We start from the raw sequence: 16,660 nt of genomic DNA on the forward strand, positions 1-16,660 counted from the left end.
TACAAAAATACACAAGCATAACAACTTGTCTTAGTTGTTGTGAGGCCCAGTGTTCCATTCAATCATTCGCTCATTTTTTTACTTCTTAAAATGGCATGAATCATCATGTTTTAAACAAAAGATGTTTGCTACAAGTTACTATTAAGGAGATTTTCTAGAATTTTGCATAGTTTATGCTTTTCCAGTGTATTTGTCAGCTTTCATGTCAAACAAAAGGATAGATAAATATTGCTTCTCTTGGCAGTTCTGACATGTTTAGATGCACATGCTTACAGTCTAAATAGATACTCAGCTCCGATAGCTGTTAAATCCAACTGTAAACAGTTGGATATTGTTATACTGTAAACAGTATAAGAGATCTACTATTTGTTACACTGAAAATGTTACTAATGTTATGAGACTCTTAACTTTTACATTTCCTCTTTCTTTACTGGTAGTCCTAAAACATAAGATATTTCACCGTGGATGTGACAACTTTAGAATTCAATTAAAATGACCTAGTGATTATATTCTATGGATATTTATATATCAGAGGACAATAAATAAGAGGGGTGTTGGATTCACTTGACTTTGCTGAGGAAGCAGCCATACCCTAGCTGATTGAGCATTATCATTGTGATGAATACATTCCTTTGAACTGTTATGCCTTTCGTGATAGTAAGGCAGAGCCAAAATCTATAAAGAAGGCTAAATTGTATTGTCAGCATTCTGTATATGAAGTATAGCTAACAGTATCACTTGCTCCTATTAAAAGTAACCCTTCAAATGACATTTTGGATTTTGAACACCTGTACAATTTCTTCCACTATATTAACCTCCTGGACCATTAGGAGCTGCAAAGAAAATCTTGGTCTCGTTCCTTCTATTCAGGATGTAAGATTAACTAGGCTAGTGGTGCAGAACCTCTTTCAGCCTGAGGAGCAAATTCTTTTCTGGTCATTGGCTGAGGGAAAGAGTGTGTGGCCATCTGGGGAACTGGAAGGCTGGACTGGAATCCAAAGTGGGCTAAATTTGGCTCCCAGGCCAGAGATTCTGCATCCTTGATCTAATGCTGAATCCAGGGACTTCTTAACACTGATGCTGTAAGAATAAAACATCCTTATTAGTGCTAGGTCAAGCCTTTTATATAATTTCAGATGGCAAAGAAAACATTTTTATTTTTAAAAAAGCATTTTATTTTATTTTTTATATTGTAAAGTAAATAAACTTGTATAGGCCAGAGTTGTTGTTTATTGTTAGCAGTGTAGTTCTATGCAGAGGTTGGCATGTGTAAGACCATTGAGAAAATCAGTAAACATTATGGGTGCCCAACCCTGCCGAGTATGTCAGATATTCTGATTTGATGTTCTGGATGCCTGTTTTTGTATTCAGATACCTGCTCTAGATGGGGCGGACTTTTCTTGAAGGAACAAGTATGCTGCTTGGGGATGCTGTAAGATCCAGCCCTATCTGACCTGGTGAGAAGGTCTCACAGTGATGGAGACCCTCATCCATGAGTTTCCGGTCTTCTTGGGAGCAGTGGAGGCACCTCAGCATGCTCTGAAGCCTCCATGACCATTAGGAAGCTTGAGAAATGCAGCTTTCAGTTCCTCCTTGTTCACTGAATTGAACAAGAGCTGAAATCTACAGTTCTCATCCTTTCTGGTAGCACATTATGCTTTAATTTAAGACTGAGACATCTATTGTCATGAGGTCTCCCTGATGCCCCTGCCAATTATAACAAAGGTAACTTTGAGAAAGTGAAGATCTGGTACTGAATAAAGGCCTTTACGAGCTGGAACTGAACATAAGAGGAAATTTGGGCTTGGTTAATAATGGAGTTGGTAACAGGCAATTCCGGAGTTTGCCATTATGAGACCTGGTGCCATCCCTAGTTGACTGAAGTAGAAGAAAACACCCGATACCCAGTGGCTTGAAGGTAATGACAGTAGAGTTACCAAGGCCTGAAGGAAGTTCCACTGGTGCAGATATGATGACTCCACAACAGAAATATCCTTCTGCTTCAGCTGCAGGAGCTTGTTAATTCAGTAAAAACCATGGTGCAGTATCCTAGAGTGTCCCCGTGCTAGCTGAACAGACCCTGAGCACAACACTAGTTTCTGGAATGGGCAGGTCAGCAGAGATCACAGAAGGGAGCTTTGCTGATGTGCCCCGTTCTGGAAATTAGCATTTCTGCTTCTTCTCATGCTTATTTTAGGAACTGCTATTTCTGGTTGCACTAGTTGTCCATTCTGCTAGCAAAACAGAGCTAGTGGAGGCAAAGGGGCAGTATAGGATACTGCCCCATGATGAGAGAGGCTATTTATTTAATAAAAGACTTCTAGAGCATGTGCAAAGTACTTTACAATATTTATCTCATTTGTCTTCTTTGTAAGACCCCACAAGGTGGGACCTATTATTTCTATTTTATGGTGGGGATGAGCAGAGAACACACTTGGTGCTTAAGCCCACTTGTTTAACCAAGATGAGAAGGTAATCAGGTCTCCCATATCCAATTTCAACAATGCTCTGAAAGCTGAAATTTCTGTACCTCAGCTTACTCCAACTGCACAAGTGTCCTTTACAGCCTCTTAAAAACAGATGGAACATTTATTTTAAGCCTAACAGGATATCCTTAACACAAAAGCTGTTCTGTTTGCCAGATCATTATAAAACACTATAAGAACACATTTACTGCTATTTTTCATGCAATCGAGGCAGTAGCAGTGGGATATCTGATGAAAGATGACCAAACTGTAATAATTTATCCTGAGTAGAAAGTGCTATATAACATTTTATAAAGGTGGCTTACCAGTGAAACAATTTTGGTTTCTAAATCTAGCACTTTAATTTGATGATTGTTTGTGTCTGCAATATAGAGCAAACGCCCTCCCTCTTCAACACACAGGCCTCCTGGTTCATTAAAAGTTGAGGAGGTGAAGCTGGAACCGATGACATTGCTCGCTTCTCCTGTACCTGCCAGTGTAGCACAATTCATCATTTTGGGATCTACAAATTTAATCTAGAGAAAAGCAAAACCCAACAAACTTTGTAAATCATAAAAGACAACAATGCATTAATTTTTACTGTATCGACTTGGGCATTAAAAGAAGAGTCTTCAAAAGCAAATGAGTTTGAACTCCTAGTTTAAGAATTGTTAGGACAAGGTTGATCCCCAATGATTGCTTGATCAGGAAGTTTAGAACAGAGTATTTTACTATTTAACAAAGCACTGATCAAAATTAAAAGTGGGGAAAAGGCTGTTATTACCAGATAAAGCACATACAGGTACTAATTAAGATTGGCTGGCATGACAATGATCGTAGCCATGATAATGTGCTGGTAGTGAAGCAATATTAGCCTAACAACTGCTTCATACATCATGTTTTTAATGCATACTAAGAAAATGCCTGACGTAGATAACATATATATGTTGTGTGCATGTATGTACAAAACACAAGTGCAATGAACTTGCATTTATTATTGTATCGTATACAGTCCTGAAGCCTGAAACTGGTTGTATCTCCCTGTTGCATGCCGTGATAAGCACACTTGTGCCCCACTTAATTGTAAACAATTGTACCAAAAGCCAGTTGTATATATTATACACACCCTGGCATGACCAAGAAATGGAATCAAAGGTTTGACTACACAAACCACTGGGTCTATGTGAGGTGGAAGGGGAAAACCTGCTGCCCCTCACAAGGAATTGGCAGCACCAAGGCAGGGTATAGATTTAGTCTATACGTCCCCAATGTCCCCAAATACACCTCTTTACTTTTTCCCATATAAATAAGTAACAGCCATTCACTACTATGTAAAAAGTAAGCACTGCACTTGGGGACACTGTTATAACTGAAGCGAAAAACTGCATGCCGAGTTTCAAAGAGAAACTCTTTGAAGAGAGCCTTCAAAGAGAGGAATCTTATGTATTTCCAACACCTCTTCTCTGCCTCTCATAATAAGTGACTTTTGCTAGTAGATAACGGATACAGCTTCTCACTTCATAAGACATTATAGGCCAGTAACAGTTAGCATGCCATCTATTAGCAATATGAAGGACTATTTGAACAACTACTCCACATTTTTACAGAAAAAAAGAAAGTCACTTCGTTGAGCATTTATAGAAGAGACGTAGATTCCAAATGGCTGCTGAAATTTCTGCAAGGAAAAGAGTGGCAAAAGGATTGGCAGGTTGGTTAATAAATGAATGTATCTTCCTTGAAGAGGAAAGTGGTTTTAGGAATTCACAAAGTACATGTGAATGTCCTTGCTATATCTGATGTTTAATGGGACCTCCAGCAGCCAGCAGCATATCAGCTAGGGATGCTGGAGAAATTCAAGACGGATTAAAATGAGCTCGGATTTCTAAGAATCTAACCTGCGGAATCCACTGCAGAGCAACCCCCTCAGGCCCTGCGGAGTCCATGGACTTCTGGATGATTTTTTTACTTTCCCGAAATTTACGCATATAAATCCGTAGAAAAATATGTAAGTGTTTGCTGAGGAAACGTAGAATGGAATAGGGGAAAATACACTAAATGTTATGTACTGGGGCAAATTATGTAAATACTTATGTAAATACTTACGTAAATATTTACGTAATTATTTCCGTATTTTTCCGCATGACAAAAAAAAATATTTGCATCCGTCTGTGGGCGGATGACAGAAAGGCACCTGACAATCCACAAAACACAGACAAAGTGGATTTTACACAGTCTGTATATACCTAATATCAGCTATGTTGGACTGATATTGGGGGCCCGTATCACTACATGTGAATTTAGCCTTAGCAAATGACTGCCACTGCTATATATCCGGGTTTATAGGGCTGCAGACACATTTGGCAATTGGAGAAACTGACCTGGGCGCATCACCACAAAATGGTTATCATGGGAGTCGTGGAAAGGGGAAGTAAGCTGACCAAAAGAGTGAGTAAAAGGCAGAAGTGGGGCCTGAGCCCCGACCCACTAAACCACTCCTTTGAACCCAGAGTTTTCAGCACCAAAAGAAACCTATTTCACAGCAAAATGTATACTTTTTTTTAAGTAACGGGAGGGGTAGGGCACCTTGGCAGCTACCAAGACATCAATCCCTGACATCAATCCCTGGGTAAATTCTGGAGCAGATGATAAAGCAATCCATCTGGAAGCACCTTGAAAACAATGCCGTGATTACTCGAAGCCAACACGGATTTGTCAAAAACAAGTCCTGCCAAACGATTCTGCTCTCATTTTTTGATCAAGTAACCTCCCTTGTAGACCATGGGAATGCTGTAGACATCATATACCTCGACTTCAGCAAAGCTTTCGACAAAGTGCCCCATGATATCCTGATGAGCAAACTAGCTCAAAGTGGGCTAGATGAAACAACGATCATGTGGATCCACAGTTGGCTACAGAATCGGACTCAAAGACTGCTTATCAGTGGGATCTTCTCAAACTGGGGAGAAGTAACGAGTGGGGTACCGCAGGGCTCAGTCCTAGGCCCAGTGCTCTTCAACATTTTTATTAATGACTTGGAGGAGGAGGTGCAGGGAATGCTGATCAAATTTGCAGATGACACAAAATTGGGTGGGATAGCTAATACTTTGGAAGACAGAAACAAAATTCAAAGTGATCTGGACAGACTGGAGTGCTGGGCAGAAAACAACAGAATGACATTTATTAGGGATAAATGCCAAGTTCTGCACCTAGGAAAAAGAAACCAAAGGCACAGTTACAAGATGGGGGATACGTGGCTCAACAATACTACAAGCGAGAAGGATCTTGGAATTGTTGTCGATCACAAGCTGAATATGAGCCAACAATGTGATGTGGCTGCAAAAAAGGCCAATGCTCTTTTGGGCTGCATTAATAGAAGCATAGCTTCTAAATCCCGGGAAGTACTAGTTCCCCTCTACTCAGCACTGGGTAGGCCTCATCTGGAGTACTGTGTCCAGTTCTGGGCACCACACTTGAAGAAGGATGCAGACAAACTGGAGAGGATTCAGAGGAGGGCAATAAAGATGATCAGGGGACTGGAAACAAAGCCCTATGAAGAGAGACTGAAAGAACTGGGCATGTTTAGCCTTGAGAAGAGAAGACTGAGGGGAGATATGATAGCGCTCTTCAAGTACTTGAAAGGTTGTCACAAAGAGGAAGGCCAGGATCTCTTCTTGATCATCCCAGAGTGCAGGACACGGAATAATGGGCTCAAGTTACAGGAAGCCAGACTCCGGCTGAGCATCAGGAAAAACTTCCTGACTGTTAGAGCAATATGACAAATGGAACTAATTACCTAGGGAGGTGGTGGGCTCTCCCACACTGGAGGTGTTCAAGACGAGGCTGGACAGCCATCTGTCAGGGATGTTCTGACTTGGATTCCTGCATTGAGCAGGGGGTTGGACTCGAAGGCCTCGTAGGCCCCTTCCAACCCTACTATTCTATGATTCTATAAGAGAAGCGTCCAGAGCGCATTGGTATATAAACCTGGTACATTGTTGCCTGGTGTATATAATTAAAAGTATGTTCCACAAATAATGTATAAGTTGACAAGAAAATATATGAAGCAACTATAATAATGTACAAGGAAGTTATAATTTTTTAATCAACTCCACCAAACACAGTTTCTACTACTGAAAGTCTAAAGCCTGACTCTGTAGTAGTGGTGATGAAACAAAAGTCAAATAACTTAGAATAATGCATTACGCAAGCCCACCTTATGATTATAGGAATCTGCAACATACAGGAGGCTTCTTTTCTTGTCCCAGGCTACTCCTAAGGGATGCTGCAGCTTTGCATTTATCCCAGCTCCATCAATATCACCAAAGGCAAATAAATTCTTTTTGAAAGGAAAAAAATAATTAAGAGGTTTCTTAAGAACCAATGATATGATCAGTTTTGGAAGCTACTTGTTTAAACTAGAAGAAAGAGCATGAAAACTATAGCTGGTCTTGCATTGTGGGCGAATGGTATGAAGACTGCAATCCTATACACACTTACCTGGGAATAAGCTCTATTGAAAACAATGAGATTTATTTCTAAGTAGACCTGTATAGGATTGCACCGTAAATGTTAAAATTATCGCAATTTAGTGAAATCAGCTAGGCTCCTTGCTTAATTACTCTTGCTGAATTGCTCTTAAGGCACAATGAAACAGGGCAAAGTACAGCACTGTCTAATCACTGAACCATCAACATGAAATCAGATTTAGAAAAGGCAAATGTTACCAACAGATGAATATTTGGTAGATTTTACAGATAAGTTCTCAGTCCCACGCCAATAATAGTCACTCACCAGGGAAATTCTTCCTATATCCATTTCACAGCACCAATTCAAACATTTATAGAACAAGTGTATGCAGGGGTGTGTGTGTGTGTGTGTGTGTGTGTGTGTGTGTGTGTGAGCTTTGGGAATGCTATTACATGTAAAAATGTCTCTCACCTGGAAAATTGGGATATCAGAAAGAGTCCTAGCCTAGCACTAGAACCTGACATACTGACAGTTTGAAGGAGCAAGCAAACAGGCAGTTCTTCCACCTGCTTTCAGAAGTGCTGCAGTGCTGCAAGGGCACGCACCGTGCACTCTCTTCTCAACACTCAAAGTGGCTCATTTTCCCCACCACGAAAAGGTGAGTGATACGGTTCAAGATGCACTTAAGTCATATACATTGTATATGGATTAATACGATTGCTTTTCTTTCTTCCCTTTAGGTAAATCTAATTAAGGATGGATGTTATGAAACATTTTACAGTATTTCTATTGTAAAATTGTGAATTTATTTTGTAAATTTGTAAAATTTATTTTGAAAAATGAAAGTGTTAAACAAAATGAAGATTAATCTTCCAGCAATCTGTAATGCTTGCCCTGACCCTCATTTATTATTCATTTATGCATGCCTTTCTGTTCAAAAAGTATTTAAGGTAACTTAAAAATACTGTGATTAAAATCACTAATGGTAAAAACAAACCTCTTTGTATTTTGCAACAAACTACGAGGTTGTTTATCAGTTTGTGCATTAGCCAACTCAGCTACTTTTCCTAATGTGTGACTTGACAAAAGGTGGAGAACAAAATCCACATTCTTGGTAGAATATATTTTCTGACTCTTCCTCCTCCTTACTGTAGCTTTGGACTATCCATAGCAACTTGCTGACTATGAGCTCTGTGACAATCTGCAGGCCAACACAGTTGTACTGCGAATTAAGATTTCTGAATGGCAAGGAGGAGTGAAGCAGCACTGCCACAGTGACTAAGATTTATATTAACAATTGCTATAATAACTCTCTCTCTCTCTTCAATGTTTAAGACATCATATCCTTATTGGAAGTCTTGCTAAAGTGGTCCTGAGTAGGACTAACAGGAAAAATACATGTAACTCACCACTGGGTCTCTCTCTCCTCCCACAAGGTGTTTCACAGCTCCGTCTTTCAGAGAAATTGTTCGCACAGTACTGCTCTCACTGTCTGCTACAAAAAGACAGTTCCATGGCTCTTCAGCAGCAACAGACAGACCGGAAGGCTGTGCAAAGCCTGCTTTATGGGGATATGCATTGTTTCGGTTCTCTTCGTTTCCACTCCCAGCAAACCGAAGGCAGGATCCTTTCTTTAAATCACTAAGGGGAAAATGGGGCATTTCCATGCATCTTATCTAGCAATTTTATACCATTGCTTACATTACGCAACTTCAATCCTACGAGCAAAGGAAAGAAACTTCCCTTTTTACTTGTTCCTCAATTGTGGAGCTTCGTCTTCTGCTACCAATCCTTAACTGAAAATACAAACAGGTTTTGCACCCTTTTCTCTTCACCCATGCTCTCCCAACTGTACTAAGTAAAAAACACTGACCATGAACTACATTTGCTTTGGTGGAAACAGAAACTTCTGTGGTCCAACTGCTCATTAATCTGAACAGTTTGGATTTCTGCTTGAATAGTTTGGATAAGCAAGTAACAGATGAAGAAATGAAAATACAAAAAGGTATAGCAGGGGGTGACACCTAGTGGGTCTACACATTCTGCTCATCAATTACTGACCTGGTGTTTCCATGACAGGTCCAACATTCTAGCTTACCTTCCTTTGGGTAGTTTTCCGCATTCCAACATGAGGGCCCAGATCTGATGTGTACCTGCCATGGCAATCCACAAAACATCATGTTCATGGGTTGCTGAAACTAGAAAGAGCACAATATTAGTAAAAGTGGCAATGGATGAGCTCTTGTTAGATTTTCTACTTTTTTTATTTAAAAAACACTTTTCAAATTGCTAGTTGTTCAGTAGCTAACAAATACTCTCAACTGTTAATAATATTAATGAATGTACTTCAGGCTGTTTTAATAATGCATATAGTGCTGTGCAAAAATGGATAAACACAGAAACAAATGTGATTGCAGTTTTATAATCAAATCTAATAAAGGCTTTAAAAACTTGCCAATCTCTTCTAAAATTACTCATTTCTAATTCTGGTCTACTTCTCAAGATGGAGTATCAAGTTAGAGCTAGAACATGATAAAATATGAACCACCTGTAATGGTGAATGTTTCTGACCATTGTGTCAGCAACAGTTTAATAGATTATGGGCTGTATTCAATTGTGTCACTGAATGGAAGGGAGGAAGGCAATTTTTGCTGAGGCTTTCTTTTGCAGCCCTGTGTGTGTCTGTATCTGCATCAGATCTGGTCCAGAGGTTTGGGAGACCCTATGGATCTGGATGGGAGATGGTGTGGAGTGCTGCAAGAGAACAAGGGAATTTGCAAAAAAAAAAAATCTCCCTCCCCCTTCCATTCATAGAAACTTCCATTGGAACAAAGATCCTTCTGTGAGCAGACGGATCCAATTAGCTGCAACCCTATAAAATAAAGTTTTAGGAGCAGAGATTATATTTTACTGGGTGTGGGGCTTAAATAACAAAACTGAGACTCATAATCTTAGGTCATTTTTAAAGATGAATGGGGAGGGAATGGGAAACTGAGGACCTGTTGGTACACTACCGTATCCTAGGATTTTATTTATTTATTTATATTTATTAAAGTTATTAATCGCCCATCTGGCTGGTCACCCAGCCACTCTGGGCAATGTACAGCATATAATAAAACAGTTTAAAACAATAAAATTCTACAATAAAAACATTTTCTAAAATACCCTAACCCACCCCAAATGCCTGCCTGAACCACCACATTTTTAATGCACGATGGAAGCTCATTAAAGAGGGGGCATGGCGGAGTTCCCTAGGGAGGGAGTTCCACAGAGTGGGGGCCACCACAGAAAAGGCCCTCTCCCTCGTCCCCACCAGTCTAGCTGTCCTGGCTGATGGGACAGAGAGAAGGCCATCCGAGGCTGATCTTGTTAAGCGGCGTGTCTGGTGCTGCTGGAGGCGCTCCTTAAGATAGGCTGGGCCGGAACCATATAGGGTTTTAAAGGTCAAAACCAACACCTTGAATTTGGCCTGGAAAACAACTGGTAACCAGTGCAACTCCTTCAGCACTGGAGTGATGTGATCTTGCCGGTGGCTGCCTTTAATCAGGTGAGCCGCTGCGTTCTGTACCAGCTGCAGCTTCCGAACCGTCTTCAAGGGTATCCCCAAATAGAGCACATTACAGTAGTCTAAATGAGAGGAGACCAGGGCATGTACTACCAATGGGAGCAGATGGTTAGGAAGGAAGGGGCGCAGCCGCCGTATCAGATGGAGTTGGTACAGCACTCTCCAGCTCACAGCTGACACCTGAGCCTCCATGGACAGCTGGGAATCCAAAATGACCCCCAGGCTGCGGACCTGGTCTTTCAAGGGTAGCTGTACCCCATTCAACACCAGGTCAACATCCCCCAGCCTCCACTTGTCTCCCCCCAAAAGTACCTCGGTCTTGTCAGGGTTCACCTTCAGCTTATTCCTCCCCATCCAGCCACTCACCGTCTCCAGACATTTGGACAGGGATTCTATGGCCAACCTTGGTGAACTTTTTTACCTGGAACAGGACTTGGGTAGTAAACCCAATGGGTAGTAAACAGTGAATCAGAGACATTCTGTGTGTATCTGAATGTGATATCTTCCTGACCCTGCTAAAAAGCAGCTCCTATCTTAGGATCAATGAGATCCAGCATTCAAACAACAAAAAGGGCCTTTCTAGTTCCTTCTATGCTTGCCGGGGGCTTGGAGGAAAGATGGAGACTTGTCACTTGCACACCAGTTTGGGGAAGATAAAAAAGTTTCTTTGCAGCTTGAGATGGCTGCTTTTTCTTAGATTCTCCATACCACAATATATATTAGAGAAAAATGGCCTCTTCCAGAAGCCCTCTGCATATGCTGGAGGGGTGGAGTGGAAATGGTAGCAAAGATGGCTAGAGGCTTGGCTAGTATACAGCTAATATTTCTAGGGCACTGCTGATAATTACAGAATACTTGCTAAAAGGACTGCCAAAGTGTATGAGAGGGGGAGCCAAAAAGTGCTCCTCCTCATTTTCCCAATTACACTTTCCAACTGCAGAAGCAGGCTTGAGTAGATCACTTTCTCAATTCCCCAATGGCAACGGTTTCCATGATAATCACTGTGAAACTGAAAAAGCAAGGACAGGGACCAGACATACTTTCCCAGGCTTGGCCATGGAGAAGGACAGAAAGCAACTACATCCAGAAGCTTTGACCCCTAACACTTTCTTGTAAATTCAGCTCCGGTTTGATTTGGTTTTGTTTGGGGTGGGGGCACATTGCCCCCTCTCTTACAACTCTGGAAACCGCTTTCAGGAGGGAGGCAATTCCTGCCTGATACACTGTGCTCCTCTATATGGGGTGCTCTGTCAGTAGAAGTTGAGCCACTGAGCAACACTATCTCCAAATGCAGCACTTTATTTTTCATATGAGAAGGTAAAAGGCATGTATTCAGGAACACAATTCAACATGTCCCTTTCCCTTCATGATGGCAATGTCTGGAGTGAGGGGCAGATTCTACTCCCGTTCAGCTGTGTCCACACTACATGCTCTATAGCAGTCTGAAAAAATGAATTTGTAAATCTGCATGGCATGTGGTAAACACCGTCCCAAGTCAAAAATCCTTGCAAACTCTCTTGCCCATTCCAGAAACCTAAATGTTTAACTATGGCTCAGAGGTTCAAAAACTGTAAAATCAAACATTAAAAGCTCTGGTCAGAAACTACATAATCTGTCAAACCCGGATTAACCCTGTGATTTTTCAATCAGGATGAAGTATGTGTCATTCAGAAGTATAACTAAGAGGAAAACTGCACAATTTCCTCTTTCCTTTTCCCCTGTGATGAGTACAGGAAAAGGAAGGGAGAGAAAGTCATTATAATTTCCTCTGTGGAAGCGGTCTTTGTTGGTCAGTGAAAGCAACAATAGAGGCAGATGTATGATTTAAGACACTCAGATATTCAATACTGGCTTAGTTCTGTTACGTACGTCTTTTAAGCGCAAGTGGGATTTCCTCATCCCCCCTAAATGAATAACTCTTAGTAAAAATTGGAATGAAATACAGGATGATCTATAAGTGAAGGTGTCTATGTTATATAATACAGTAAACATGCTTTTGTTCATTTCCTGTCAGTATTTATTTACATTATATAATTAATAGCTCTGAAAAGCTAATACATACTCAATGTTCCCCAAAGGATCCTCCCTTTCCTGAAAAAGAACAAATAATTTTTCCCAGAAAAGTGATTAGCAGATTTATTCATAATACGTGAATACTTTGAAATCAGAGTGCATGCTGGTAGACCTCATTAGGAATTGACATTTAGACTCAAATGAGGCCCGTGCTGCAATCCAATGCACATATACTTGGGAATATGTCCCATTCCAAACCAGTAGGGCTTACTTGCAAGTAAACAGGTGTAATATTGGGCTGCCAATGTATTTTATTTTTCCTTATTTCTTAGCAATAGTTTTCCATGCAAACATTCCTTTCCAAAGGTCAGTAAGCACTGTGCCCTACAGCCAATGTTGCACGAGCAGCATTTCCCTTCCATCCTGAACCCCTGTGCCCCCCCCCCAAATCTGCTCCAGAGGGCCCCCCAACCCTATGGAGCAGATTTGGGAGAATGCAGGAGGCTGCAGTGGACAAGGCGGAATTGCATCCTCTCCACTGATGGAGGCCTTCACATGGTGGAGCAACACTAGTTGAATTTCACCCAGTGATGTCACCGATATGAAAGCATAACAGATATATTTTAAGTAAAGTAAATGTGCCTAAAATTCTGAAAATGTAAGTAAAGAAAATTATTTCAGTGCTGTTATTCTTTGATCACATGTGGAATGCTAACAAAGACAAGCTTTGCTCCCCCTCAACTTTCAGTTAATCAGGCTAAGCTGAATGCATTAGCTGATCAAAGCTTCTCGTACAACTAGATTACCTTGAATTATATTTCAGCTTGAATGAAACAGAAATTTATGGTAACAAATATTATCTGGGGAATAAGTTTACTTAGTTTTTTTCCCTCAAGAGTAGGGATGGGCAATTTCTGTAATCTCAGAAGCCACAGTATTCTCCAAGCAGCGGTCTAGGGGCCTGAAATTGTTAGTTCTTTAATAAAGTTGGGAGGGGCCATAACTCAGTGTGACAGAGTGCCTGCTTTGCATGCAGAAGGTCCCAGGTTCGATCCCCGGCTTCTCCATCTAGGGCGAGGAAAAGAATCCTGCCTGAAACCATGGAGAGCCGTTGCCAGTCAGTGACTGAGTTTGGACAACACGATAACCCACGATGGGTTAAATAAGCCACAATGGCTTATTTGCAGGTTATTGTGTCATCTGTTGGGGATTTTTTCATCCATGATGGCTTATTTGGCCAAACTAACCCTCTGTGATAACCTACATTCTACAGTAGGGGCTATTTAACCCACCGTGGGTTATCGTGTCATCTGTTGGGCATCATGGGTTATTTTGCTAACCTACGGAGTCGCGCAGCAAAAGCAGTTCAGATCACTGCCATCGCTGTTTTTCACTGGACTTTTCTGTGTAACAGAAACTCCCTAACAATTTGCTGGGATGGGGTGAAAAGTGAGCATGTTTCCCCCATCCCCCCCATTCCGCAGTTGCCTGTCTTCCTTTTTTCCTCCTTTGCACTTTTGCGCATTTTTGCGACTGCAGTATTGGGAAAACGTTAAAGCCTCTATGCCAGTAATGAATAAGCAAAAGCATGCTACAGCTCTGTATGAAGTTTGGTTCCAATCCTGCAACACCACAAGGTTTTATAGTCACCCCCTTTTTTTTGGTGCACTCAGGATTTTCACTCCTCTGGGGTAATTGCGCAGGGTTTTGATGGTGGATTGGGTGCCTCCCAACTAGGAAAGGCAGTGCGTGAAGTTTGGTCATGATCCTGCAATCCCCCAAGATTTTATAGCTATCACCCACCTTTTGGTGCAGCATACGGGACTTTTTCACTTCTTGGTGAATGATTGAGACAGGTTTTGATGGTGGACGAGTGCCTCCTTACAAGGACAGGCTGTGTATGAAGTTTAGTCACAATCCTGCAAACCTCCAAGGCTTTAGAGCTGCCACCCCCTTTTTGGTGCACCTGGGATTTTCGCTCCTTTGTAAGTAATTGCGCAGGGTTTTGATGGTGTATCGGATGCCTCTTGACTAGGGGAGGCCCTTTTGGTGCACCTGGGATTTTTGCTCCTTTGTGAGTCACCTGGGGTTTTTGTTCCTTTGTCAATGGGTGAAACAGCGCCACTGCTTGGGTGGGAGGACTGCAGCAGGACAGGGGGCAGGGGGATGACTCAGATTATGCACAGTAGCTTAATATGCTACTCACAGTATCTTATTAGCCCGCTTGTGTGGTGAGGCATCATGAATTATTTTAAAAATAAGCTACCATGAGTAGTTTATTTAGCCACCATGGCTTAAAGTGACGTCCGAACGTGGCCAGTGTTGACAATACTGGGCAAGATGGACCAATGGTCTGACTCAGTATATGGCAGCTTCCTATTTCCTATGGTATGAAACATATAACCCAGACATAACACGGCACACAAATTTGTACATTGATACATTACTTTCAGAATGTAAAAGAAAGAAACATAACATGGAAGTGTGCAACCTTGGTTCTTTACATTGTGAAAAATATTTTGAGTAGGACAACTAGGAGCCGTTGAAATTTTCTTTAGGTTGACTGCATTCAGTTGACCATTCCTACTCTAGAGGGAAAAATAAACAAAAAAGCTTACAGCGAACATTTCTAATTTTCCATTTTATATGCTTGATTTAACATCTCTTCTAATTACCAACTAAAATATTACTGGATCTTGATAAATACACATTATAAAGCTGTACAATCTATATTCCTAAGATAAAGTTGCCTATTTAGCACCACAAAGATATCTTGGATCTTTCCAAATATTTAAAAAAAAACGTGGCCTTTTTTGCCAGCACTATGCTCACTCTCTAGTCCTGATCTAGTATCTCATGTCTATGTAATGGAACATGGGATGGTTTTAGTGGGTGCATACATCTACTAACTGCTTTTAAAAATAATTCAGGGGAGATGTGCACTCAAGAAATAAGAGAGAACATGAAGTAAGATAATTAAAAGGATGTAACGAATGCTCAAGTTTACTGTTAAAATGATTTAAATGGGCATTTACTAATCTGAATATTTAATTCTTAGCTTATCTATATGTGTGGCTCGTAACAGGCATATCTATCTGTCTGTCATTCTAATTTTTGCCTGTGGAATGACTTACAGGTTCACTTCTTTAAACACAAATCATAACGTGGAGCACCTCACTTACTTTTTGCCTAATTCAGCCCACAATGGAGATGTATCGTGGAAAAGGCTATATGTGCTTTACACCAGCTCTACCTGTTCATTAAAATTCAAGCTCAAGTGAACATCATTGATGCCTATAACCTTGAAATTTGCTACTGTAGTGCTGCCAACATGAGCTGCCCTTAAAATGCTTGTAGGGTGTTACTGATAAAATATATAACATATATTCAGAAACAGAAGGGTGGCTGGAAATATGTTATGCCTTTGCCCCAGAACCTTTCCATAGCTTTCTAAGTACAAATCAAAGTGTATTTTTCACAAATAAAGATCCTCCTGCCCCTCTAATTTTTGGATTTTTTTTCAAAATAGGAATTTAAATTCCTATTTCAACTCAGGACTGAGCTGCAGAAATTCATAATGTATGCCAGGCCTGCAAAGTGTTGTGGCAATTAAAGTATAGATTTTGCTCAAATAACATATCTAAACAGATAATTAAATATATAATTACACATCAACATAAAAAATAACTGTATCGTAGATGTTATGAAGCATTTTAAAGACAAGGTAGCATCTTCCAACAGAAAAAGATTATGCAGTAATAAAAAGTAGCCAAATCTTTCTGTAAGAAAGCTACTTTTAAAAGAAATACTAGAAAGAACATAACATAACTCATAGCTAAAATTCCCCAGAGAATACAGAGAGAGAAAAAAATAGTGGCCATGTAGGGCTTAAAATATGGATTCCATCACATGACGTTACCTAATCAACTTTTTTTTTATCACAGAGGAAACCAAAACTTACATGGCTGCTGAACACACAAACTGGGCACTGAAATTCTTTTTAATCTGAATTATATTAAAGAAATGAAGGAAAGAAGAACAATTACCATATATAGCTGCATCTGCAGAGATATTTTACAAAACACTAAATGTATTCCACAATTCTGAGCCCAATTTTGTGTGACTTTCAGACTCATTTTATAATCACATG

At 40.6% G+C, this 16,660-nt stretch overlaps 1 protein-coding gene and 1 long non-coding RNA gene across 2 annotated transcripts in view; one reads left to right on the top strand and one right to left on the bottom strand.

Moving 5' to 3' along the window:
* Positions 1–9,388, top strand: part of LOC146351010 (uncharacterized) — a 33,470-nt gene extending 24,082 nt beyond the window's left edge. The window contains exons 3-4 of the long non-coding RNA XR_014789487.1: positions 4,073–4,173; positions 8,369–9,388. This is a non-coding gene — a long non-coding RNA (uncharacterized LOC146351010). The remainder of the gene's footprint in view (positions 1–4,072; positions 4,174–8,368) is intronic.
* The window catches only part of NHLRC2 (NHL repeat containing 2), a 61,757-nt gene that overhangs the window by 4,770 nt on the left and 40,327 nt on the right, over positions 1–16,660 (bottom strand). The window contains exons 6-9 of the mRNA XM_084846168.1: positions 9,031–9,130; positions 8,342–8,573; positions 6,679–6,801; positions 2,792–3,001 (exon numbers count right to left, since the gene is read on the bottom strand). Of these exons, the coding sequence (XP_084702294.1) occupies positions 2,792–3,001; positions 6,679–6,801; positions 8,342–8,573; positions 9,031–9,130 (665 nt within the window). The remainder of the gene's footprint in view (positions 1–2,791; positions 3,002–6,678; positions 6,802–8,341; positions 8,574–9,030; positions 9,131–16,660) is intronic.

The sequence above is a fragment of the Heloderma suspectum genome, chromosome 3, assembly GCF_057233095.1.
Source record: "Heloderma suspectum isolate Gila_16-S chromosome 3, 16-S_ref, whole genome shotgun sequence".
NCBI classification, from domain to species: domain Eukaryota; kingdom Metazoa; phylum Chordata; class Lepidosauria; order Squamata; family Helodermatidae; genus Heloderma; species Heloderma suspectum.